This window comes from Myxocyprinus asiaticus, chromosome 30, assembly GCF_019703515.2.
Source record: "Myxocyprinus asiaticus isolate MX2 ecotype Aquarium Trade chromosome 30, UBuf_Myxa_2, whole genome shotgun sequence".
NCBI lineage: Eukaryota > Metazoa > Chordata > Actinopteri > Cypriniformes > Catostomidae > Myxocyprinus > Myxocyprinus asiaticus.
The window spans coordinates 43,684,931-43,711,360 of NC_059373.1; the positions used below are offsets into that span (position 1 = coordinate 43,684,931).

Genomic DNA, 26,430 nt, shown 5'->3' on the forward strand with positions numbered 1-26,430 from the left:
ATTTAGTTACCTCCTTTCAGGCAACCAAGGTTTCAGTCATAACCATAGTTGGTTACTTCGATGCTGCATCTGTAGCTGACACTATGAGAATAGGGATCATCACACTGTGTTACTGATTCACACACAAGAGACAATGCCTACTAGCCAGTAGGGTAGTTAAAAATAGGAAGGAAAAGAGAGAACTTCAGTAACCGTTCATGGTTAAGAAGTATAACAATGATACCATCTGTACCGGGCAGTAATACATTGTCAAGTTACAGCCGCACCGTAGTGGGAAAAAGCATTTAGAATAAGGTGACCAGATTTCTGAAATGAAAAACGGGGACATTTCTAGTTTAGTGGTAAATATGTAATTTAATATCACATGCTACTTATCTATGATTTAAAAAAAGGGGACAATTCGGATGTTATGTATTTTGACCATGGTGAATGTAGTAATGTGAACTATGGTATATCATACTCTGTTGAATATGTCTCAATGAAATTCTGAAACGCAGGTAAAGTTGATAGTTTTTAATTGTCTTCTGTTACGAGTTAATTCTTTTCTACACTGTATAAAGTAGATGACACTGTGGCATAAAAGTGAACTAAACAAACATATATATAAACAATGATTGAATATAGGAACTATTGCAGTTGACTCCACAGCACAGGGACACCTGCCCTTGGTCACACTCTTTACATCTCTCTTCTCACTCTCTTCTAAAATTCCTTCTCTTATCCTCTTTTCCTTCACCTTTACCTGGCACTTTCCTAAAAGTAAGACGGTAGGCTACTAATTTGCTTACTGGCAAACTGGCAGAGGTTTTTCAAAAGAAATTAGTTTACTTGACTACCATTTCCCTCAGCATTACAACTGAAATCATATGAAACACTTACACTATGTATAATATCAGGGCCTGCAATTCATTTCTGAAGGGGGGATTGCCCCACTTAGATGCCTCATATTGTTGGGGATTTTTCCACTTTGTAGTCATGACACAAAGATATTCAATATTGTATAATAATAATAATTATTATTATTACACTATTTCACCTAACTGTTTCTATCAGTTATCTCATATGGACCTGTTTTTCTTAATTATACCTTTTATTTTGATCAACTCAAAATTTGCATTATGATGCTTCTTTTCAGTCACTTGTTTCCCAGAAAGGCATAATGTAATCTATGCTGTAATGTGCTGATTTACATTTATTGTCGTTCTTTGCAGATACTTTGCTATACATACAAATAGAGCCGCATCCCAGCAACTTGATCAATACAGTTTCCATTATCTGAAATAACTTTTAATGTTTCAATGTATTTCGCCCTAATCGGCCTCACATATCTATGGGTGAAAAGCATTTTTAGTGTCTCTCTTTCGATCCCTCAAAAACACACACTCCACTGCGCGTTATGACCACATTACCACCTCGGGTGTGCATTATTTTTCAATGGGCCGGAGTCAATTATTCCTCACGTATTTTCACTTAGCGGACTGTTTTGAACGCACAGTAAAAACAGGGACATTTCTGGGGACAGCTCCAGTCGGGTACAGACCGTCAAAAACCGGGATGTCTGGTCACCCTAATTTAGAAGCAAAAAAGGATAGCAGACTGACAAGATAATGTAATGCCACTAGCCAACGGAGTAGTAGGACATGAAAAATATTTATCTTCACACCAGGAAGAGTCAAGTACGACATGGTCATGAGACCAGCAATCATAATACCATGACACTAGGCCAGTGTTTCTCAATCCTTTTCCTGGAGTACCATTAACACTACACATTTTGCATGTCTAGCATACATGATTCTACTGATTAGCTCATTATTAGAGTGGGTATGTCTCAATCAGTTCCCTAGTTCATTAGTCAAGGCTCTGATCAGTGAGTTGGCCATTTTTAGGGCTGGCTTAATCGCAAAATCTTTCCAGTGCACTGAAACGATCGCTTCGTAAAAAAAATCCCACAATGCACAATAAAAACCAGGGAGCATCATTGCTCTTTACATGTTTCTCCACTACATATGTACATATGATATGTACATTACTGTGCTATGAAATCGGTACATTTTAAACAACATGAGATAATTATACATTGTAAACAGACAGACAATAATTTTATTAGGTTTACGAGGATTTATTTTTAGGTTACAGACTGGTAATTGCAAGGGTATTATGCTATAAATGTGGTTTATGAGGACATTTCTAGTGTCCCCATAATTCAAATTGCTTAAAAAACATACTAAACGATGGTTTATTGAAAATGTAAAAATGCAAAAAGTTTTTTTTAGGGTTAGGTTTAGGGGTAGGGTTAGGTTTAGGGGATATAATCTATAGTTTGTACAGTATAAAAATAATTATGTTTATGGAGAGTCCTCATAATGATAGCTGCACCAACCTGTTCCTCCAAATGTCCTCCTCTACTCCAGGATCCCTCTAATCCTCCTCTCCCATCCATCCAGACCCACATGAATCATGGAGTTTACCGGATTATTTATGGATTTATTTCGACAAGACCTTCCACTCCTGGATTATACCGCCAAATTCTGTCAACTCACTACTTCCACCTCTATCTCGGACCCCTACCTCTGTGCCATTTATGGAATGGGCTTGAACTTCCACTGTCCCACTGCTCTTCCGGAAGTGGATAATCTTTCCTTCTTGGAATACATCCGAGCCACACTCTTTATCCATCACCCATCAATATTTTCCATTTCCAAGGTAACGCCTTCCATAGCCCCTGTCTCCACATCTTCCATGGCCCCTGTCTCCACGCCTTCCATGGCCCCTGTCTCCATGCCTTCAACGGCCCCTGTCTTCCAAGGTAACTCCTTCCCATACAATTCCCCTAAAAAAAATTTTTGGGGGGGCTCACTCTCTCCAAGCTCCGGTGGTCGATTCCCCGCCGCAGTCAGCAGTAGCGACCACAGAGGTTGCATTTTCCCCATATTCTGTGAATTATGGCGTATAATCCCGGGCCACAACCAGTGCCCAAGCCTGCCATGGTTAGCAAGCCAGAGACAGTGCCCATGCCTGTCACGGTTAACGAGCCAGAGCCAGTGCCTGTAGCCTTGACCGTCCCAGAGCCAGTGCCTGTAGCCTCTACCATCCCCGTATCTACGCTCCCTGCTGGCCAGAATAGGACTCCTCCTCTCCGGTCTCTGCCTATGCTTACGACCACGGAGATTGTTCCCCAGTCTCTACCCATGCTCTCAACCACAGAGGTCGATCCCCAGTCTCTGCCTGTACTCTCTTCCACGGCTCTCAGCCCCGAGCCTTCCATGGCTCTGCCTTCCTGGGCTCTGTCCCTCGAGCCTCCCACGGCTCTGCCTTCCATGGCTCTGCCCCTCGAGCCTCTCACGTCTCCGCCTTCCATGGCTTTGCCCCTCGAGCCTCTCATGGCTCTGCCTTCCATGGCTTTGCCCCTCGAGCTTCTCACGGCTCCGCCTTCCACAGATTTGCCCCTCGAGCCTCTCACGGCTCTGCCTTCCATGGCTTTGCCCCTCGAGCCTCTCACGGCTCCGCCTTCCACGGTTTCGCCTCTCCAGTCTCCCATGGCTCCGCCTTCTATGTCTCCACCCCTCAAGCCTTTCCTGTATCCACCTTCCATGGCTCAGCCTCCCTTGGCTCTGCCCTCAGTCTCTTCCGCGGCTCTGCCCGCTTCCCTAGCGGTTCCGCCTCCTGACCCAGGACCCGGGGGGGGGTTTGATATGTCACAGTCTGTCACCATCTTCTTCAAGGACTCTTATTTTGAAGTTTTCCTCCAGACTTCATTTCCCATAGTGCACTGCCCTCATCACTTCCATCTATTTCTTATTATCCTCACCTGTATTCTATTCCCTCATTAATTCCTTTTGTATAAATATCCTCTAATTTGACCCACTACTTTTTCAGTCCTTGAAGTGTTATGTTGAGTAAGTGAAGTGTTATGTTATGGTTTATTGTTAGCATTTGTTCCACTCCAGTGATTACTAGTATTAAGATTTATTGTGTGTTTCCACTCCAGTGTTTGTTTCCACTCCAGCAATTATTATTAAAGGATTTAAAGAATCTACTCCTGCGTCTCCTCTCTTCCTCTTCCACTCCAGACACCAACGTTACAACATCATGTGTGTGAATAAATTTGTTTTGTTCCCTCCTTCACGACATATATATATATATATATATATATATATCGCAATATCCAATTACATCGGCAACCCCTGGGCTGAGGGTTGAGTGAATATTCTTGCTTTAGTGATTTTACATTGAAAATTAAATTAATTTATTAAAAAAAAAGAAAAACTTAAATTAAATACATTTCTTAATTCAAATTGCACTCCAAATGAAACAAAAAAGCAATTAAAATAACACAGTGATCAAAAAAATAATATATATATTGCAAAAGTCATAGGCACATAAGATGTTTCACAAAAGCATTTGTCTTAAGATGGTTAATTATATCTTCAGCTTTAGTGTGTCAATAGGAAATATAAATGTTAGACTCCCAAAGAATACATTTACAAATAGAAAAGATCAGAATAGAAGAACAGGGAGCCCTGAAACAGATGTCATGGCCCCCACAAAGCCCTCCACTGAACATTGTGTCAGTCTGAGATTACATAAAGAGACAGAAGCAATTGAGACAGCCTAAATAGATAGAAGAACTTTGGCAAATTCACCAAGAAGCTTGGAGAGTACTATACATATAATGTATATGTATATATATTTATATATATATATACACACACACACATATAAACTCAGCAAAAAAAAAGAAACATCCCTTTTTCAGGACACTGTATTTTAAAGATAATTTTGTAAAAATCCAAATAACTTTACAGATCTTTATTGTAAAGGGTTTAAACAATGTTTTCCATGCTTGTTCATTGAACCATAAACAATTAATGAACATGCACCTGTGGAACAGCACTGAAAATATCATGATATATCGCGACATATGCATCTATATATTGATACAATAGAGAGAGAAAAAGTTTCACGATATATCGACATTTGATTGCTTTGTAAGGGGGAAGTCACCCACTGGCCCAAGGACGGTATCCAATGGTGTGGCTGAAGGTCTCCTGCGTGTTCTGTCTTATCGTGCGCAACATTAAATAATACTTTGATTATTTGATTTGAGTTCCATGTTTTTTATTAATCTTATCATTAATTATTTTCTTTATTTCATCTGACTCCAATTTTGAAAATCCTCTTTGATGTATCTATGCTCTGAATTTTAGTAATTCTCTCTTCTAGACTGCATTTGTTACTTCAGTGTTATTTGGGTCCTGTGCTGGTCAGACACAGGTCCTTTAACTACAAATTCATCAGTTTCAGATATTAGTAAGTTTTAGACTAAGTCCTTATAGGTTCTCGGCTTTATCCGTTTAGTCTTATTTGGCTAAGTTCTATAATAGATTCTCGGTTTACCGTTTAACCCCAGTCAATTAAGTTCTGTTTTACAGGTTCTCGGTCCTACAATTAGTATTCCCATTTAATTCTACTTGGCTAAGTTCTATAATAGAATCTCAGTTTACCGTTTAACCCCAGTCAATTAAGTCCTGTTTTACAGGTTCTCGGTCCTACATTTAGTATTCCCGTTTAATTCTACTTGGCTAAGTTCTATAATAGATTCTCGGTTTACCGTTTAGCCTCTTAAATACTTAACTAATGGGTTACTTCTGAAGTAGCTTAATTAAGCCAACTCTGACCATAGATTTGTAGTTAACAAGAAATATACTAGAAAACAGTCCTTCAGAATGAATCATAATAACAATTTATTTACCAGGTAATAGTAATACATTCAAATAATCCAATTAAAATAACAAATCAAACTCAAAGCTATCAGTGAACCAAACATAATAATATATTTAAAGTTGTATTCCATTCAAACATTTACCAAACATAAGAAATACAAATTGCAATTACCTGGTAGTGAAAAAACTACATGCAAACGACGAAGCATGGGAGATCTGATTTACAGATTCCTTCAAACATTTATCAATAATAAGAAATACCTGGTAGAGAAAAAACTATATGCAAACGACGAAGCATGGGAGATCTGATTTGCAGATTCCTTCAAACATTTATCAATAATAAGAAATACCTGGTAGAGAAAAAACTACATGCAAACAACGATGCATGGGAGATCTGATTTGCAGATTCCCTGATCTTCTCTGCCATCCTTCCTTAAGTACCAAACGATTCCATTGTTATTTTAGATGTGTGTGTTTGATGTTATTTAGGATTTGGTTAACAATTTAGGGAGTTGTAGTCAACCTTTGATTGAGTAGGTTGTTTGATGTTTACAAAGAATACACCTAATCTGCATACAGCATCTGGTCTCTGTGTGAGACTTGGGAGGGGCATGCCCCGGATAGAATACTGTATTTTATTAAGTTCTTAAATCTTACTTGTGATTTGACTTTGCTGAAAGGAAATGAGACCGTTTTACCAGTTGCACTGAGACCTTTTGAATGATATCAAACATGTATGATCAGAAAACCTTTTACATTACAGAACAGGTTAAGTCATAACTTAGTTTTTAGTGTCCTTAAAGTGACCTAAGGTGAGAAAGAGAGAGCAGATGTGAGTGTGATTTGCGGTTTATGGTCCCCAATCAGTGGGGTGTGTTTTCTCAGGTGGAGATGCTCCTCTGTGTGAGAGTTTTATGACGTTGGTTCTCACAGAGTTCTTTGACCTTCCCGGAAGTGATGCAGATCATTTTTGTGACAATCTTTCAGTATTGACACAGCACTATTAAGGACAAAGATCTCAATAAAATTGAGTTTTGTGCTACTTCATTAAAATGGACCTCCCATATCTTTTTTAAAGGCAGATGCTATTTGCACCCTGGTTCAAATATGCAATTTACACCCAGTGCAAATAGTAGCAGATATTATTTGCACCCCAACCCCGGTGCAAATAATAGTAGATACTAATTGCACCCTGGTGCACCTAGTGTCAGATACTATTTGCACCCATATTTAAATACTAATATACAGTATATGAGCATCACTGGAGTGAGTTTATTCTGTTTATTTAGAGTCCCACAGAAACCCTACCCCTAAACCTAACCTTAACCTTACCTTAGAAAAAAATAACCTTGGTTTTACTACAGTAACTCCTTCATCTAACACATATGATTCTACTGATTAGCTTATTATTAGAGTGCTCCATGACCAGAATTGAGAATGGGTATGTCTCAATCAGTTCCCTAGTTCATTAGTCAGGACTCTGATCAGTGAGTCAGCCAATTTTAGGCTGGCTTAATTGCAAAATCGTTCCAGTGGTTTCACCATAGTATTTTTGGTAAATTTACAGTAACCTCAAAATTAACTATGGTTACTTTATTACCACCATATTACTGTACTAACAACACCATGGTTAATTGCATTAAAACTATGGTGTCTGCCGAAGAACACAGTTACTACAATATTAGTAATACAGTGATGTACTCACAAGCGATGCCGAGTTGCGTGAATGAGTGTGATCGACAGACCCCGCCTCCGGATCAAACTCTTCTGTGCACTCCTCAAAATTTACCGTGACCAAATCACTGCTTGAAATCAACCTTTGTATTCACTTTTATGTATTACTGTAAGTAGTATTAAAGATATATTAAGAGTGGAAATAGGAAATCGGATGGGAAAAAGAGTGGGACCAAACACAGATTCGAACCACACATTCACACACCATCTTTACACCTGTTGTGAATCCGACAACTCGAGTCCCTCGCAAGGGACATAGAACGTTTTGACCCAAGTATTTGAGATTCAAACATCGACAATTATCTTAGGGAAATTGAGCACTGCCTGATTGATTTGCCTTACGCTTCGTCGCGTGAAAAACTCAAGCTTATATGGAAGACCATAGTAAGGTGTGTCCATACGTTCATGGAAACGCTACCGACTGGTACACGAAACTGCTACTCAGCTCTGTGTAAAGCCCTATGCGAGGGGTATTCGCTGTATATCGACGAAGCCTCCGCTACCATAGCTGCTTTCGCCATCACCCAGAAGAGGCACGAGCCTCCGCGTGAATATTATAGACGCCTGAGAACCACGTACTTCCAAGGAAGTAACGCACTAGGTCTGGAGGCCTGACACATGGGTCATTCCACTCCCACGCACTACTCGACACCGGTTCCGAAATAGTCTAATGGGTTCCAACACTTTCGCAGAGGTGACTAGAGCAAAGCTCTCCCTTGGCAAACCGTTATAGACCGAGACCTACAATGTAAGCATCACAAGCTACACGCAAGATAGGTTGTCTATCACAAAACGGGCCTGGATTGACACCTTTCAAGGGATGATGATAACAGACCCTGTTTACATATGTCCCATTAATACGGAACCACTGTTAGTTGGCCATGACCTACTGAACCGATTGGCTCTGCTCATTGACTGCCGTCGTGGACACATGTTGGCTCAGGTTGACATACCGAGACCACTTGGTCCAGAAAACAGTTCACCAGCTTCAGATGTACACATCGCCATCGTCCAAAAATCCAGCAGAGACGACGACTCCAATAAGAACAATTACAGGGCCTGAACAAAACCCTTCAGGGTACTATAGTCACTGTTAATTTGCAATCCGTTCTTATCAATAACACTTTGCACACTTTAGGGATTTTGTCAGAGAAAACAACTTATGCGTGTATCGTTAGAGATCTAGTGCAGGACCTCCTCAGGGAAATTAGTTCCTCAGTCAACAGTCTGATTGGTGGAAGGATTCCAGCTTACCTGGTATCCTTAGACCTTGTCGAACAAATCCGTAGATCTGCTACTATCTCCGTTGTGCAACCTTCACAGATACACATGGCATATAGTTTTGGCATTGAAATTCCAATCTATGTAAATCCTCAGAACCTCAAAATAGGATTTATCCTCAATCTACCATCATAGGCAGAATATATATAGACTAAAATCTGTATTTAATGTTGGTTTTCAGAGAGGTAATGCACACATTCACCTCAAAACACCACCAACACTCGCCTACCATGATGAGGACCCCTCGCTCTACCTTATCTCTAATCTAAACATGTGTACCAAGACAAAGTACATTCATTGGTTTGTCAAAATGCAACCCCTTTGTTAGAGAGGTGACTAACTACCTCCCTGAACAAGTGTCATGGTAGCATGTCCATCAAAGATGAAGGAACAGAGACAAAGGTGGAGCGAGCAGGCAGTCGCCAGCTCATTAACACACCAGCCACCGAAGTCATACGACTGCCATGATACAGCCACTAATCTAAGGCCACTAAACTAAGGCTACCAAACCAAACGTTGTTCTTAATGGTTCCCCAAAGAGCCATCGTGCACACTGACGATATTGTCCTCCATCATCTCAACGTCAACAAACATGATGCAGAAATTGAGATCATGGACGCATTTAGAGGTCACAGCCTCACCGTTGATGACACCCTTCAACAGCAGCTTCAGGCTGAAGGGAAGGAATTAGTGAAGTTCAGTCTCAAACCGACTGGCTTGACCACTATATTTCATAGTCACATAAGCAGATCGTCATCTTACCGAGAACACCCTATCAGTTTGATTGCCATCTGTTTCCTCCTTAGTGGTTGGATCATCATCGCAATTATTGCACACGCCATGTACAGGCACATTCAACACCTACAGGCCAGACTGGACTCACTTCTCATACAGCCGCGTTTTACACACCAGTCTGAGCCCATCCCACAGGTTAACCCCAATCATTTCCAAGGATAAGCCTTTTAACCTTTAACCCTCCTTTCCTCTAACATTTTGTTCCTAGTAACCAATGTCAGGTTCTACTTTGATTTTGTGTTATGACCAAAGAACAACAAAGGATTTTGTATGGTTAATGCTGTGCCTTCCAATAACTTGAAATGTTTATGTGTGATGAATCTAGTTTTAGAATTAGCTAGAAGTTCTATGCCCAGATGTGCCTCAATCTCTGTCCAGACGATAAAGCCTCTGTGAACTCTAATGAACTGTATGGACTGTGCAACCATTTCTCTTTCCTATCAGGAATACATGGATGGTGTAACCCACAGGTTACTGTGAACTGACAAGAACTGTTCGGACCTTCAGTTGCTCTAAAGATGCTGGACAACTCATGTATTCAGATAGAAGACAAAGGCAGGCCTAACAGTCGTAAAACCTAACTCAGCCCCCACACATTCCATGTCGTAAATTTTACTGATAAAAATCGCGCCAAAATCAAACAAAGGGAGTCCAAAACAGATTACAAATCCAGGAAGCCTTGCTCACTAAAGGATCGAGCTCTCAACTCCTATTGGATGAGGCACACAACAGAACGTCCCTCAAACATGACATCATCAGGAGTTCAAATAATTCTGAAATGCTTAAAGATTTCGCTTCCAGCGACTTAGTTCACCGAATACGGACGTAGCTTCTTGCTGCTCTCCAGTGCAACCTCGTCGCATAAGGAAGTAATGTCCGACTTGAAACTGTAGCCATACAATCTCCATCTCGCTAGACGAGTTGAGATTACTCTGTGTTCAACCGAACACTCAAACAGATCCGAAGGAGACCGCTGAGCAATTCGCAGCTTCATCCGTTGGCCTACAGAGGTGAAGAGATTTCTCTTCCATCTTCAATCAAGTCGACATTTCTGAGTTCTCTGCCAGCCCGCCGAGAATCAACAGCCGTACCGCCCGCCGACAGAGCGAGGAAGCGGCGTCCTGTCATCACACGAGCCTCAAGGAACCGGGTCAAAGTTAAAGGACGGAGGAAAACACATTCTAGCTATGAAACTGAGACAGAAACTGAGTTCATCCATTAGAGTCAAATAACGCAGGACTTTTACGAGCCCCGCTCGTAAAACCGCGTCTCTGAGTGATGAGCACAGCTGCTTTCTCTCCAGCTATCGCGAAATCAGCTTTCGGGCTGTCACTTAATAATCTCTCTCTCTCTCGCTCTCTCTCTCTCTCTCTCTCTCTCTCACTAACCACACTGACACACACACACACACACACTGTCACACACACACCTTATGTGATTTTAATAATTAATAACTATCTTTGATAATTATTAATTATTGCTAATAACCAAACTTGCTCCTAAACGTAGCACACTACATTTACTGGAGTCCCATATGAGGTTTTAATGAGTTAGATCCAATTAATTAATTTAAATATTAGTTAATAACTACAGAAATAATTATTAATTATTTCTGATAGTAACACTGATCTAAACAACTGGTAAAGCCCTACACACCCCAAGCCACTGCTGCAACATCTATTGTTTAGTTTGTCAAATATTTCTGCCGTGTGGCAGATGCTACTTACACCAGGTTGCAAATTTTACTATAATGATTGATTTCATATATTTTTTCCTATTTTGTGAACACTTGTTACATGTTTGTGTGTGTTGTGTAGTGGCTCCAGGCAGAGAGGAACCCATCCAATCTGAGCGTAGTATTGGACAGATTATTCCAGCTAATCCCCAGTGAGGAAAACTATGTTGATTCTGGTCCCGATCGCTGTCGAACCTGCTCTGTAGTCGGAAATTCTGGGAATCTACGGGAGTCCAATTATGGATCATATATCGACTCCAGTCATTTTGTCATACGGTAAAGGTTCTTCTAACACTTTCATTTTTCATGCAACAGTCTTTTATTACTTTGTCAAAACAGAAAGACAGATTCAGGCTCCTGCAGGTGTTTTGAGGTTTACCTTTTAACTAACGATCTGTGATTTGTGAACCAGCTGTGATTATTTATTTTTTCTCAGTAGGTGAATCTCTGCATTTCTGTGTCAGTTTATATGGGTTATTTAGGTGTATAGCAGCAACAGGTAAAAGATTCAGCTCAATAATTTCACAGTTGTGTTTTTCAATCAGGGACAGTTCTGCTGGTAACATGTAGTACAAACAAAAACACAGTTAAAGTAGAAACAACTTAACTGGAGCGCATGAATCTACAGTACATTAAAGGTGCACTCAGTAATTTTTCCCCATTAAAAAAGTTTTACTCCTAAAGAAATTAATTGTAATTTTGAAACATATGTATAAAATCATTATCACTCACATGAGATGAGGACTCTAGTCATATCAGTAACTATATAAAAGCTGTTTTATTCTGCATGGGGCAGGGACGCCCTCATGGGTGCTGCCATGTTAGAATCACATGACCATCTGAATACTACTCACTTAATCTCAGTAAGATTACTGAGACTTAATCTTGTTATTGGACACAACTCTTGGATTCCATTAATCATGACTGACTGTGAATAGTGAATTTCTACAATGGCATCTGTAACTGAAAACTGTTGATTTTGAATGAGTGCACCTTTAACAACACAATAAATACTCTATTATATATTCACGTCCCATGGTTTGATTTTTATTCAAACGTTTAACCAAGCCTTCATCATCTATTTTTGGTACCTTTTCAAGTGCCTTTTATGTATAGATTTGACTTTTTTAACCTTGTCCCAGACCCAGACTTTCAATATGAATCTATAAAATCCATTATAAAAATACAAATTATTACATATTAAAACTATAATAATCTAAACAACGAGCAAAACAAACCAAATCAATATTTAGTGTGTGAAAATGATTTCTGTCAATTTTGTAAAAATTACAACTTTTTTTAATGTCTAAAGTTTAAATGCATGCCATTTCAGTTCTGTGTCCTAAATTTTCAAGCAAAAAGTCTTATTTTATTCCACTGGATGGCAGAAAGTACTAGAAATAAGAATTTTTCCTCTCACCTTCCATCACTTTATACTGATCTGAAATGTAGGTGGTGCACTAAACGAATTGTAGCGCTCACCCATAGACAACAAGTATTTTTTTTGAATTGCTGAGAGCTTCCACATTGTTTTGTTGAATATCTTGGCTTCTGAGTTGTCTAGAAGCCCAATCTAGGTGTCATTGGAAATCAGAGAATACCAGATTTACAATGATGTGTAACATTTTATCTTCTATAGATGAGAACCTATTTTGCTGATGATTTTTTTTCTCGTACTTTTTCTACCAGACTTCATATTTTGTTGTACTTTTTTTTTTAACATTGGATTATTCACCCAAGCAAGATAACAAACAAGTAAACAAGTAATTTCTTTAACTCATTTTAAAGCTAATAACCCAAGGTAAGGTTTTATATAAAGTTTGAGACTATTTGGGACTTATAGATTAGTGGTTAGCAAAGAAAAGTGATGTTTGCATTTTATGCCTTACCGAAATAAAATTTCACTTTGCGATATTTTTTTAAAATAATTCAAACTGTGGTATTATGGCAAAAAACAAAATTGTACAGTCACCTTCCTGAGAATGGGAGCTTTCGTTTGATATATTACTTGTGTGTTTAACCCTTTAAAGCCTTAGCCTAACATTCCGAAAATTCCATTCTGTGCCAGAATATGATATTCATATACAAATTCATAGTATATTCATATTCATATAACATCACACACCTGAACTGTATATACCATATTGAAGAGAAGAACTAGGGCTTTCAAATGATATAAATATATATATGATTATTTAAGGCTAATCATCCTTTATCAATAAGATTTCACACAGCAATTTTTATAAAAATCTTCTCCGGCCACCATACTTCATCAGACAACTGCATTTTCAACCATTTTAATTACAAGCTAGAGGAAAACTTAGAGTGTATGAAATATTGTAACACTTTTCAATGGAAATGAGGAGGCGAGAAGCAAGGTTTCCCAGTTCAGGTAGGCGTTTAATTTGTCCACCTTGATGCTTACAGTTTCACAGGCAAATATTTACTTTAACACATTAACTTCATAACACAAACATCACAATAGCTTCTGTAGCACCATGGCCTTTCTTGTACCAGTCTCTCTCCCCGACTGCTGGCGGTGTGGCTCTTTTAAAGCCGCTCTCCCATGCTCACTGAAATTAGAGACAGGTGTTAGACATAATTTAGCTCACCGCTTTCTCTGTCTCCGGAGAGATGCTTGACCACGCCCGCACTGCCACATATCCCCACCGCCCGACTCAGGCCAGAGACATCCGGCCTGCCTACCACTCCCCCTCCCATTCCTGGAAAGGAAGTCGGCGACAGCCATCTGCGCTCCCGGTCTGTGGACCACCTTGATCTTAACGGCTGAAGAACCAGATACCAACGGGTGATCCGCGCGTTGGTATCTTTCATGCGGTGGAGCCACTGGAGCAGGGCGTGATCGGAACAGAGGGTGAAGGCCCACCCCAACAGGTAGTATCAGAGAGTGAGGACCACCCACTTGATGGTGAGACACTCCTTTTCCACGGTGCTGTACTTAGTTTCCCTCAACGAGAGCTTACGGCTAATGTACAGCACCGGGCGCTCCTCCCCCTCCACCACCTGCGAGAGCACAGCACCCAGCCCTCTGTCTGAAGCATCTGTCTATAAAACAAAAGGGAGAGAGGAGTCAGGTGAATGTAAAAGCGGCCCCCTGCAAAGTGCGGCTTTAACTTGCGTGAACGCCCACTGACACTGCTCCGTCCACTGGACCAGGTCTGGAGCTCCCTTTTTAGTGAGATCAGTCAGCAGGCTGGTGACATCCGAATAATTAGGCACGAACCTTCTATAATAGCCAGCCAGCCCCAGGATCTGTCTCACCCCCTTTTTGGTCTTGGGCCTCGGGCAGGTTGCAATCGCCGCTGTCTTGTCAATTTTGGGACACACCTGCCCGTGGCCCAAGTGGAACCCCAAATACCGTACCTCCACCCGCCCAATCGTGCACTTCTTTGGGTTTGCTGTAAGTCCCGCTCGGCGCAGCAAACTCAGAACCACCCTCAGATGTTGCATGTGCCGCTGCCAATCATTGCTCTAGATGATGACGTCATCTAAATAGGCAGCGGCGTAAGCTGAATGCGATCTGAGGATTCGGTCCAAGAGATGCTGAAACGTAGCCGGGGCCCCAAACAAACCGAACGGAAGGGTCACAGACTGGTGTAATCCGAATGGTGTGGAGAAGGTGGTTTTTTTCACGGGAAATTGGTGTCAAGGGGATCTGCCAATAACGCTTCATCAAATCCAATGTCGAATAAAATCGAGCAGTGCCCAACCGATCGAGCAACTCATCAACACAATGCATTGGATTCACATCAAATTTAGACACCGCATTGACTTTTCTATAATCCACAGAGAACCGTACAGACCCGTCACTCTTAGGCACTAGAGCAACTGGGCTGGACCAGTCACTGTGGGATTCTTCTATTACCCCCATATCGAGCATTGCATCCAATTCTTCCCGAACTATTTTCTTCATGTGTTCGGATAATCGGTAGGGGTGGCTATGTACCACGACCCCCGGCTCGGTCTCGATGTGGTGGTGAATGAGGTTCGTACACCCCGGTAGAGGGCAGAACACATTCGCAAACTCCTGCTGTAACCTGGCAACCTCTGCGAGTTGACTCGATGAGAGGTGGTCTCCGCAAGTGACCGAGGTGAACTGTTTATGTTTTGAACTCACCTCCGGTCTGAGCTCCACCTTCTCGGGAACTACCATAGCCAACGTCACAGTGTCCTCCTCCCTCCACAATTTCAGGAGATTGAGGTTGTATATTTGATGTGTGCCCCCTCTATCGGTTCATTTAACCTCATAATCGAGATCTCCCACTCGTCGTGTGACCTCGAAGGGTCCTTGCCACTTGGCGAGTAATTTAGAGCTCGATGTGGGAAGTAATACAAGCACTTTATCTCCCGGTGCAAATTCCCTTAGCTGAGTTCCCCTGTCATACAGTCAGCACTGTCGTTCTTGAGCTTGGAGCAAATTCTCCTGTGTTAGTTGCCCCAAAGTGTGGAGTTTTGCTCTAAGATCAAGAACGTATTGAATTTCATTCTTACTATTTGAAGTTCCCTCCTCCCAGGCCTCTCGCAATACATCAAGCACACCGCGTGGGTGTCGCCCATACAGCAGCTTGAATGGGGAGAAGCCAATGGAGGCTTGCAGGACCTCACATACTGCAAATAACAGGGGGTCGAGCCATTTATCCCAATTTCTAGCATTGTCGTGCATGAACTTACAAATCATGTTTTTGAGGGTTTTATTAAATCGTTCCACCTGGCCATCAATTTGAGGATGGTACACGCTGGTGCGAATAGATTTAATACTCAACAATTCGTACAGTTCGCGTAATGTTCGTGACATAAACATTGTGCCTTGATCGGTGAGAATTTCTTTCAGAATCCCCACCCGGGAGATTATTTTGAAGAGCGCCTCCGCAACACTGCGTGCTGAGATTTTGCGAAGAGGCGCTGCTTCCGGATATCGCGTTGCATAGTCCACTAGGACCAATACAAAGCGATATCTGCGTGCTGACCATTCTAATGGCCCAATGAGGTCCATTCCAATTCTCTCAAAGGGGACCTCGATCAATGGAAGAGGGCGCAATGGCGCTTTTGGGGTGGCCGGTGGGTTAACCAGCTGGCATTCGCGGCATGTCGCACACCACCTGCATACATCGCCACCAATGCCCGGCCAATAGAAGGGGGCTATTAGATGGTTCAGTGTTTTCCTTTCTCCTAAGTGACCAGCCATGGGATTATAATGAGCCGCCTGGAATACCATTTCCCGACGGCTCCGTGGGATCAAAAGTTGGGTTGTATCTTCTTTAGTCTGAGCGTCCTGTATACAACCGCTCATTTATAATCACAAAATAGAGGTATGAAAGGGCAATGTCAGGCTGGAGTCGTTGACCATCGATGACTCTCACTTGGTCGAAGGCGTGTTTGAAAGTTTCGTCTCGCGACTGCTCCAAAGGGAAATCTCCCTCAGGGAATTCCCTGAGAAGGGGAGGGGCTGCAGCCTCTCCCCCTCTCTCATCATTATGACGTGGATCTGTCGAGGATGGCCCTGGCTCCACCTCCCCTGCCAGAGCATCGCACATTGTACATCTCCCTAATTTATTACAGGACCCATCTGCACAAATTCCCTTCAGTAAATTTCTAAAGTCAGGCCAATTCATCCCCAAAATCAGTGGATGGGTGAGATGGGAACTAACCGCGGCCTCCACTCTATGCTTTTTCCCCCAGAATTTAATCGTCAGAGTCACCACAGGATACTTGTGAATATCCCCATGCACACACTTCACCCTCACCGTTTTAGCTGTGCCCAAAGCCTCGGTTGAACCAAGCATTGGTGGATAGTGGTTTGATTACATTCAGTGTCCACCAACACTTGGTGAGTACCCCCCTTGACATTACCGGTATCCGGTACGCTCCGGCCCGGTCGGGGGCAGCCTGCGGGAGGTTGGAGACCCACACCACTGTCCCCAGCTCCATCAGAGGGCACTGATCCCGGAAGTGGTCCGGGTCCCCGCACCTCCAGCAGGCTGGCCCAGGTGCCACGCCCGCACCTGCATCAGCGGGTGCCTTCACCTGAGAGGGAGAGCGGCGGGGCATCGGGGTAGGGGGAGGAGTCACCTCCCATGCCCGGGGAGCTGGTCTCGGTGGCTGAAGTCCTCTTTGCCTGCGTGGGGCAGGAACGGGCCCTGGGGAGAGAGCAGAATGAGAGGAGAGAGGGGAGGGGGATGAGACAGGGGAAAAAATGGGGGAGGAGAGAGAGAGAGTAGGAGGGCTCTTCTGCCCTCGGGATCGCTGCCATGTGGTCCTCCACAAGCTGGACGGCTTCCTCCAGCGACACCGGATGGTGGCACTGGACCCACTCCGCCGCCCCTTTTGGCAGTCGATGTATTAATTGCTCCAGTACCACCTGGTCAATGATCTTGTCGACGCCGCGGTCCCCCACTAGCAGCCATCTTCGGCAGGTGTCGCGGAGCCATTGGGCGAAGGCAAACGGGCAGTCGGAGTTTTCCAGCTTCAGGCTCTGGAAGAGTTGACGATTTTCTTCCGGACTCTGACCAACCCGTTGTTGGATGGCTTTCTTCAAGTCATCGTAAGCCAGGAGGCTCATTGCCAGCAGTTGTTGAGCCGTGAGCTGGGCTTCCCCAGACAACAGCGGAATAAGTCGGGCCTCCCACTGGCCGAGCGACCAGCCCCAGATCTCGGCAGTACGCTCAAACAAATCCAGGAACACCTCGGGGTCATCTGCCGTCCCCATCTTCTGTAAAGCAGGCGGGGGCAACGGCGTATGAGTGTCCAGGGTGAGGAGGCTTCGGATCACCTGCCGGTCCTCTGCTTGAGCGCGCAGGAGCTCCATAAACCTGCGATCTTGATCTTGCCAGAGCTCAAGCAGTGTTTGCTGGTGGTTCCGATGTAAGCCAGTGAGGGCTTGGAGGATCTCCGCCAACTTGGAGGACTCTACGGGGTGACTTCCGTCCATCTTCAACCAAACTTTTCCCGGGTTTCGGCACCAGTGTAACACTTTTCAATGGAAAGGAGGAGGCGAGAAGCGAGGTTTCCTGATTCAGGTAGGCATTTAATTTGTCCACCTTGATGCTTACAGTTTCACAGGCAAATATTTACTTTAAAACTTTAGCTTCATAACATAAACATCACAATAGCTTCTGTAGCACCATGGCCTTTCTTGTGCCAGTCTCTCTCTCCGACTGCTGGTGGTGTGGCTCTTTTTAAGCCACTCTCCCGTGCTCACTGAAATTAGAGACAGGTGTTAGACATAATTTAGCTCAGGTGTAAGCGCCCTCACCGCTTTCTCTCTCTCCAGAGAGATGCTAGACCACGCCCCCGCGCCACAAATATACATAATTTTGTGGGCAATGTAGAATAGCAGACAGATTAGAAATATAATCTATTGTTTAAATGTTATGACCATTCTAATGATTTAATTTGTAAAATTCATTGGGGGTCACCTTCATCCAAGCTCCTTGGTAGCTATAATATGATGGACAGTTTAGGACGAGCTCCCACCCCTGATGGTTTGTAAAGCTGCATATGTCAGCAACTACAGCCTGAGTAAAAAACAGCATGAAAAAGTCAATTTCTCGCAACATTATATTGACGGTTGACCCCACAACCCGACGCATGCTACCTAAGTCAATACTGAATGGATGGCTAGGCTTAAATGGGAGAGGTTTTGGTGACTGTAAATCGATATCAGAGTACGAGGGATAAGAAACAGAGTCAGGGAAGCGTTTACGCTTTCTAGCTAACTTGGGACCTGTGCAAGAATGGCTAGCCATACCCAAAATAATATGAGTAACAGTGTTAGTGTTAGTGTTACTGTGAGTATCAGACATTTGAGAAATAGAAACAAACAATACATACACATTCATACATACCCAGTTGATGGTCTTGGCTGGGGATCAGGTTCCATCTCATCCTCCATCTCCTCGTGGTTCGGGTCTTCCTGCAGTAGTTCCTGGTCCAGCAGATCTTCCTCCTGTGTGCTCATGCCTTCATGAGCCATATCCTCCTCTGCTATGAACCTAAGCTCATCAGCAGCCAGCTGCCTCCTCCTCTTGAGGGTGCTGAGCAGGAAGCCATAGTCTCTATCCATCTCTACAACAGAAAAAAATTACACAATTGGTAGCTAGCAGTGTGTTCTTCACAAACCATACACTGAATAGTCATCAAAGGCTTACAGACTAACCAGAATGTCCAACTGCAGACAGCCCTCTCACACTTCCTTGTGAACAGGAAGCTACACACAGTCTAAAATCATGTCTGTGTGATGGATGGGTAAGGCTATCTGCTAAATTATAGAAAGATATCTACCATTTTTTTTATTACATGGGAAAATCAACAAGCTAGATAACTTATCTAACTAGCAGACCAGTTTCCAGGCAGGTCTGAACAGCGTCTGCTCTCTGCCTCACATTAATTCAGGCAAAGTTATTGATATTTAGTTAAAAATGTACATAGTATTGCTAGCTAATGTTTATTTAGCAAGTTTCACAGAAACTGCCAAAAAACATTTATATAAAAAGAAGAGGCTCGCCGATGATGGTCACATCAATTTTTCCAGAAATAAACTAGCTAGCGCAAATAAATGCTTCGTAATTAAAAAGGTTTGACTATCTTCCACAAGCGACAAAATTGGCCAAAAAAGTTATTGATATTTAGCTAAAAATGTACATAGTATTGCTAGCTAATGTTTATTTAGCAAGTCTCACATAAATTTGCTTAAAAATAAAGGCTAGCTGTCTGTCCGATGAACGCCAATGGTCATGTCATTTTTTTCATATCATGTCATCTGATCAGGAACCACATTGAACCACATCAATCTCAAACCTTGCTGCTCAAGAACAACCACAACAACAAACAATTGTTGTAAGTTATGGCATCCGTTCATGTTATTCTTTCCTGCATTGCATGCCACATGTTTACCATAGCTTCTTCCATGATGGAGATGGAGAAGTTTAATGAGTTCGACACGCATCCGAACGCTAGTGGAGGTCAGTGAGAGAGAAGCCGGTAGATATTGTTTTGGATGCGGGTAGAACCGTGAGAAACATACACACTCTTGTTCAGCGTGTGCAGCCCCCGCAGCAGGGTGTTTGGGTGACGTCTCGGTGGCATACTCGCTCAGCAAGGCGACACCATTCTCCAGTTCCTGTTAGGGTTTCCAATCAATTCTCCCCACTCAGTGAAGCACCCACTGAGGATCATTCTGAAAGAGCCTTAATAATTGGTGATTCTATTATAAGGAATGTGGACAGAGACACCAGCCACCATTGTTAAATGCATTTGGGGGGATCGGAAGCATCAGATCAAATTTGACATCAGATCAAATTTAAAAGTGCTGGCTAATGCTAAACGTTGATTTTCTAAAATTGTTCATGTCGGCACTAACGATGTTCGGCTTCGCCAGTCAGAGATCACTAAAGATAAAGAGGTGTGTGAACTTACAAAAATGATGTCAGACACTGTAATATGCTCTGGTCCCCTCCCTGCTCGTCGTGGTTATGAGGTCTATAGTAGATTAGTGTCACTGAATGGCTGGATGTCTGAGTGGTGTCAGGAGAATAGTATAGGGTTTATTGACAATTGGAAGAGTTTTTGGGGTAGACCTGACCTGCTAAATAGAGATGGACTCCAACCCTCCAGGTTAGGTGTTGCTCTCCTTTAGTAATTTGGCTCATAGTCTTATTAGTGATAGTATTTGACTAATTGGGGCCCAGGTCAGGAAGCAGACAAACTGGTTAGTCTGAACATCTGCTAGCTAATATAAGACATCAACACAGGTCACAAACTACAACACACATAGACTGTATCACCCAGATCTCATAGAGACCGTGTCTGTTCCCCGAACTACCAAACACAAACCCATCCCTAAATCATTTAGAAAAAATGTGATTTAGGTCAAAATTGAAAAAGATAAAAAGAAACATTACATAAAGGTAGGGCTATTAAACATTAGATCTCTTTCTACCAAAACACCAATTGTAAATTAATACAGATCATAGTTTGGATGCGCTCTGTTTGACTGAAACCTGGCTTAAACCAGATGAATATATTTGTTTGAATCTACTCCCTCGGGTTATTGTTATACACATGAAGTGTCGAGGAGGAGGTGTTGCTACTATTTACAGTGAAGTTTTTGGTGTTACTCAGAGGACAGGACATTAGTTTAAGTCTTTGAACTAATAATGCTTAATGTGACCGTCAGATATAAATTAAAAATCTGTCGTCTTTTGCCCTCGCTACAGTATATAGATCACCCAGGCCATACTCCAATTTCCTTGGTGAATTTGCAAATTTTCTATCGGATCTAGTAGTTACTGTGGATAGAGCTTTAATTGTTGGTGGCTTCAACATTCATATAGGTAATGAAAATGACCATTGGGAATAGCATTTATCGATATTCTGAACTCTCTTGGAGTCAGACAAAATGTGATGGGACCAACTCATCGCCATAATCATAGGCTTGATTTAATTCTTCATATGGAGTTGATGTTGATATACTATATAAATTCTTCCACAGAGTGATGACATCTCAGATCGTTACCTTATATCATTACCTTATCTCTCTTAACTGCTGCAATCAGCTAATGTCACTCAATCTACACCACACTATCATTCAGGTAGACCTATTCTTTCGACCACTAAAGATATGTGACCCAGATGTAAAATCAGAGTAAATTGTATTCTAGTTAGAAGCTTAAAACTAACTATATAAAGTGTATATTTAACTAAAATATGTGAAGAAACTAAAGACAAGTAACTAGAATCAGAATGAAAACCAAAGAGTCAGAAAAATATGTACAATTGTATATTTATTATTAATACTTGCAAATATATGTAAAACTTATTGGTCAAGTTTATCTGCAATATGAGTTTGGATCAGCGTTGCAAATGTGATTTATCCAATCAGCCAGTCTTGCTGTAGCCGCTGACTCCACCCTAGAGTTAACGCAGACACAACAGAAGAAGCAAAGATGCTGATCAACTGCGCTGTTAGGAATTTATAGCAGCAAAAGTCTGAAAATAGAAAAGATTAGTTTAATCTTAAGCTAAAGCTCTAGAAAAAGAGAAATACTTACCTGAGTGAATCTTGATGTCTAATCGAGATAAAGCTGAGTGATGAAGTCATTTATTTCACTGTTCATCCAGATAAAACCTGGAAGAAAAGAACAGTGTTTAGTTAGAGGAAATTTGTAAGTTTAATCTTTTAATTTAAATATAAATGACAATTAGAAATGTAAACTTGGTTGAGAAACTGTGTTGTGTAAATGCTAACATGAGGCATGGCATTTAGAGCTAAAGCTAATGAATGTATTAGGAGTTAAGAAAAGTGAAATAATTGTGAAATGTTGGAAAATGTTTCTGAGAATGTTTTCCTGCTTTGTGCAGGCCAGTTTTTTTTTTTTTTTTTTTTTGTATATGTGTTTTGTTCGAGTTGGACCACGTTTTCAATGAGGATAGTGAACATTTCATCGTGGATGTTTCTGCATGAACTTTCCAGAAAGTTTGATGGCGAGCCAAAAACCCAAGAGTCTTATCTGAACTGTGAATATCTTCTGTTCGTGGATTTCCGAATAATCTTCAATTCATTTGAATTCATTCGACAACGAAAAGGTCGAGGTATTTGTGAATCTGGACAGTTATTGAATGTTATTCAGTACATTTGGTAATTCAGTTGATTTATTGTTTAATTGTTTATTTGAATTATATAAGTTTACTTGTTTTGGTTTATTTACATTGAGTTTATTTGGGAAAAGAGTTATAAAACATTTAAAGAGCGGCTTGGAAAAATGGAGCGCAAGTGGAAGAATACAAAATTAGAGGTGTTTTGCGGTGCATGGAAGGATCTTGTCTGTAGCTGGTACTAAAAGCTACCAGGTCAGCATTTTTTAGCAACTCTTAGAAAATAACCACAACAATTCAAGGTGTTTATTCAGTACTGTGGTTAAATTGGTTAGGAATAAAGCATCAACTGAACCAGATATTCTGTTGCAGCACAATAGTAATGACTTCATGAATTTCTTTACTGATCAAATTGAAATGATCAGAAATAATTGGAACTATGCAATCAACTGTCACAGCACCTCAGAAAACAGTATCATAATTTTCCTCAAGCAACTTCAATCCTTCGCTGTCATGGGTCATGAAGATCTAACAAAACTTATCAAATTAAAAAGCCACAACATGTATATTAGATCCTATACCAACTAGGCTCTAAAGAAGTATTTCCTGTAATCTCAGAACCTCTTAATATTAACTTCTCACAATCCTTAAGACATGTCCCAAGAAACTTTAAAATGGCAGTTATCAAACCACTTATTAAGAAGCCACAGCTTGATCCTGGGGAATTGGCTAATTACAGACTCATTTCTAATCTACAATTTTGTCAACTAAATGTATCCCAACTCTGTTCATTTCTACAGAGAAATGGTATATATGAAAAATTTCAGTCAGATTTAGCCCCCATCACAGTACAGAGACTACACTTATCAGAGTTACAAATTACTTGCTCTTATCAACTGATCGTGGCTGCATTTCTCTTCTAGTGCTTTTAGGTCTTAGTGCTGCCTTCGACACGATAGATCATGACGTTCTCTTGAATTGGCTGAAGAATTATGTTGGCATTAGTGGACTTACATTAGCATGGTTTAGGTCCCATTTATCAGATCGCTACCACTTTGTATATGTAAACAAGGAATTGTCAAATCAAAAGTTCAGTATGGAGTGTCACAGGCATCAGTTTTAGGGTCTCAGTTTTTTCTCCTTATACATGCTTCCCCTGGGAGATATTATCAGGAGTCATGGAATAAGTCTCCACTTATGCCAATGATACCCAAATTTATTTCTTCTAAACCCAACGAAAATTTACAATTCTCCAAATTAGCAGACTGTATCAATGAAGCCAAAGATTGAATGGCCAGAAATTTCCTTCTACCCAATTCCGATAAAGCAGAGGTACTAATTATTGGACCAAAAACCTCTTTAAAAAAATAAAAAATAAAAAATAAAATAAGCAATATATTCAATAAAATTGAATATAATTTGACTCTTGATGGATGTACTGTTACGTTGTCTTCTACAGCAAAGAACTTGTTATATTTGATACCAATCTGCCCTTTTGAAAATAAAATTTCCAATGTTTGTAGAACAGCGTTCTTCCACCTCCATAAATATTGCTGACACATGGTCTCTGATGCTGAAAAACTAATTCATGTGTTCATGACCTCAAGACAAGATTATTGTAATGAATTACTGGGAGGATGTCCAGCAAGTTCAGTAAACTTCAATTGGTTCAAAATGTAGCTGCCAGAGTGCTGACTAGAACCAAGAAAAATGATCATATTAGCCCCATTTTATTGTTATATTGGCTACCTGTTAAATTTCGTATTTTAAAATTCTGTTAACTACATTCAAAGCTTTGAATGGTCTAGCTCCACAGATTTAAATGACCTTCTGACAAGCTATATTCCATCACGTTCATTACAATCACAAAATTCTGGCTTGTTAATAGTTCCTAGAATATCAATCTACAAAAGGAAGTAGATCTTTTTCCTATTTGGCTACTAAATTATGGAATAGTCTCCCTAACACTGTTCGGGATGCAGACACACTCAGTTTGTCTAGACTAAAGATGCATCTATTTAGCCAGGCATACACTTAATTTATCCAACTCACAATTAGGCTGCTTTAGTTGGGTCTGCTGGAACCAGAAACATCTATCACGATCTATAACTCCGCATAAAATTGAATGACATCTACGCTAATATTATTGTATTTATTCATATCCCGAGGTTACCAAAGCCTGCCAGATCCAGCTCCGTTCCTGCTTTGTGTTGGACTCCACTGCTCTGTGTCTCTGAGTGATGACAATTAAATGCAGCCGGTGCTAGCCAGACATCACTTCAGTCTTTTACAATGGACTTCAGAGGATGTAATGATGCCAACTCCAACTGTAAGACATCGGATACTTCATATGCCACTGCCTGAACCTTGGATTTAGGATGGAACCCACAGAACCTCACCAAAATGACCTGCCGGTTGAACTGTGATGCACCTCATTGATCTCTGCCTGCATCACCTTTGTCTATTGATAGTCTGTGTTTTCCATTTCAAGAGTATAGTCCATTTTCTTGCCAACAAAAGCCTTCATCCAACTAACAAAGGACAATGCATATATGTGAACTTCTGCAGTTAATCCAGGATGGATTTCAAAGACAGTCATTAATCTTACAGTTCATAAAGTTTTTTTTATTTTTATTTTATTTGTATTTTTTTTTTTGTAAACACTTGACCTTAACACTTGGTTTATACATTTTAAACCGTGACTTACACTGCATATAAATATCTAATATTGGCATTATATTCATGCTGGTTAGCCAGAGGGATAACTTGCCCCCATAGTGAGCCTGGTTTCTCCCAAGGATATTTCTGCTTTGTGTGTTTTGGTAAAAGCGCTATACAAATAAAAATGACTTGACCTGATTAGGAGGGGATACCATCGAGCAATATACAGAGCAGTTCTGCAGTTGCCCAGGATTTCAGTTGGGGAGATATTTGTCTCAAGGACTGCTATCGGTTCGGACTAAATGAGCCTGTGGAATCCTGTCTGCCAAGAGGCAGATGTGAGCTTTCCTTGGTCGAATTCATTGACTATGTTTTGAGGCTCGTTCTCCTGTTACACTGTTGGGTATGGCAGTAATCCCATGCCTCTGCCAGTGCCCACACTGGTCACGGTCAACGACCCTGAGCCAGCGCCTGAAGCCTCGTCCGTCCCAGCGCCTGAAGCCTTGGCCATGGAGGTCATTCCCACAGTAGTGCTCCCGGCCATCCAGAGAAGAAGAAGGGCCCCTGCTCCAGTCGCTGCCGGCGCTTCTGGCTATGGAGGCCGTTCCCCAGTCACTGTCAGCGCTCCCAGCCTGCCCTGTTCCATGAGCCTGTCCAGTCCTCTGAGGCTTCCACAGTTCTACCTCCTGCAGCTCCGCCTCCTGCTGCTCTGCCCTATGAGTCTCCACCTCCCTGGCAGCCAGACCTTGCTCCCTTCCTGGAGCCACTTCCCTGGCTACTGGCTCTGCCCTGGTCCCCTGGTCTATGCCTGCCTCCAGGCCCTCAACGAAATATTTTTCTTTTTTGTGCTGGAGCGTCGGAGCGGCTCCTGTAACACTTGGGACATTT

General features: G+C 41.7%; 1 protein-coding gene across 2 annotated transcripts in view; it reads left to right on the forward strand.

Moving 5' to 3' along the window:
- Positions 1 to 26,430, forward strand: part of LOC127420738 (CMP-N-acetylneuraminate-beta-galactosamide-alpha-2,3-sialyltransferase 1-like) — a 74,418-nt gene that overhangs the window by 21,053 nt on the left and 26,935 nt on the right. For both annotated transcript variants that reach the window (XM_051663253.1, XM_051663254.1), the window contains exon 2: positions 11,351 to 11,544. In XM_051663253.1, the coding sequence (XP_051519213.1) occupies positions 11,351 to 11,544 (194 nt within the window). The remainder of the gene's footprint in view (positions 1 to 11,350; positions 11,545 to 26,430) is intronic.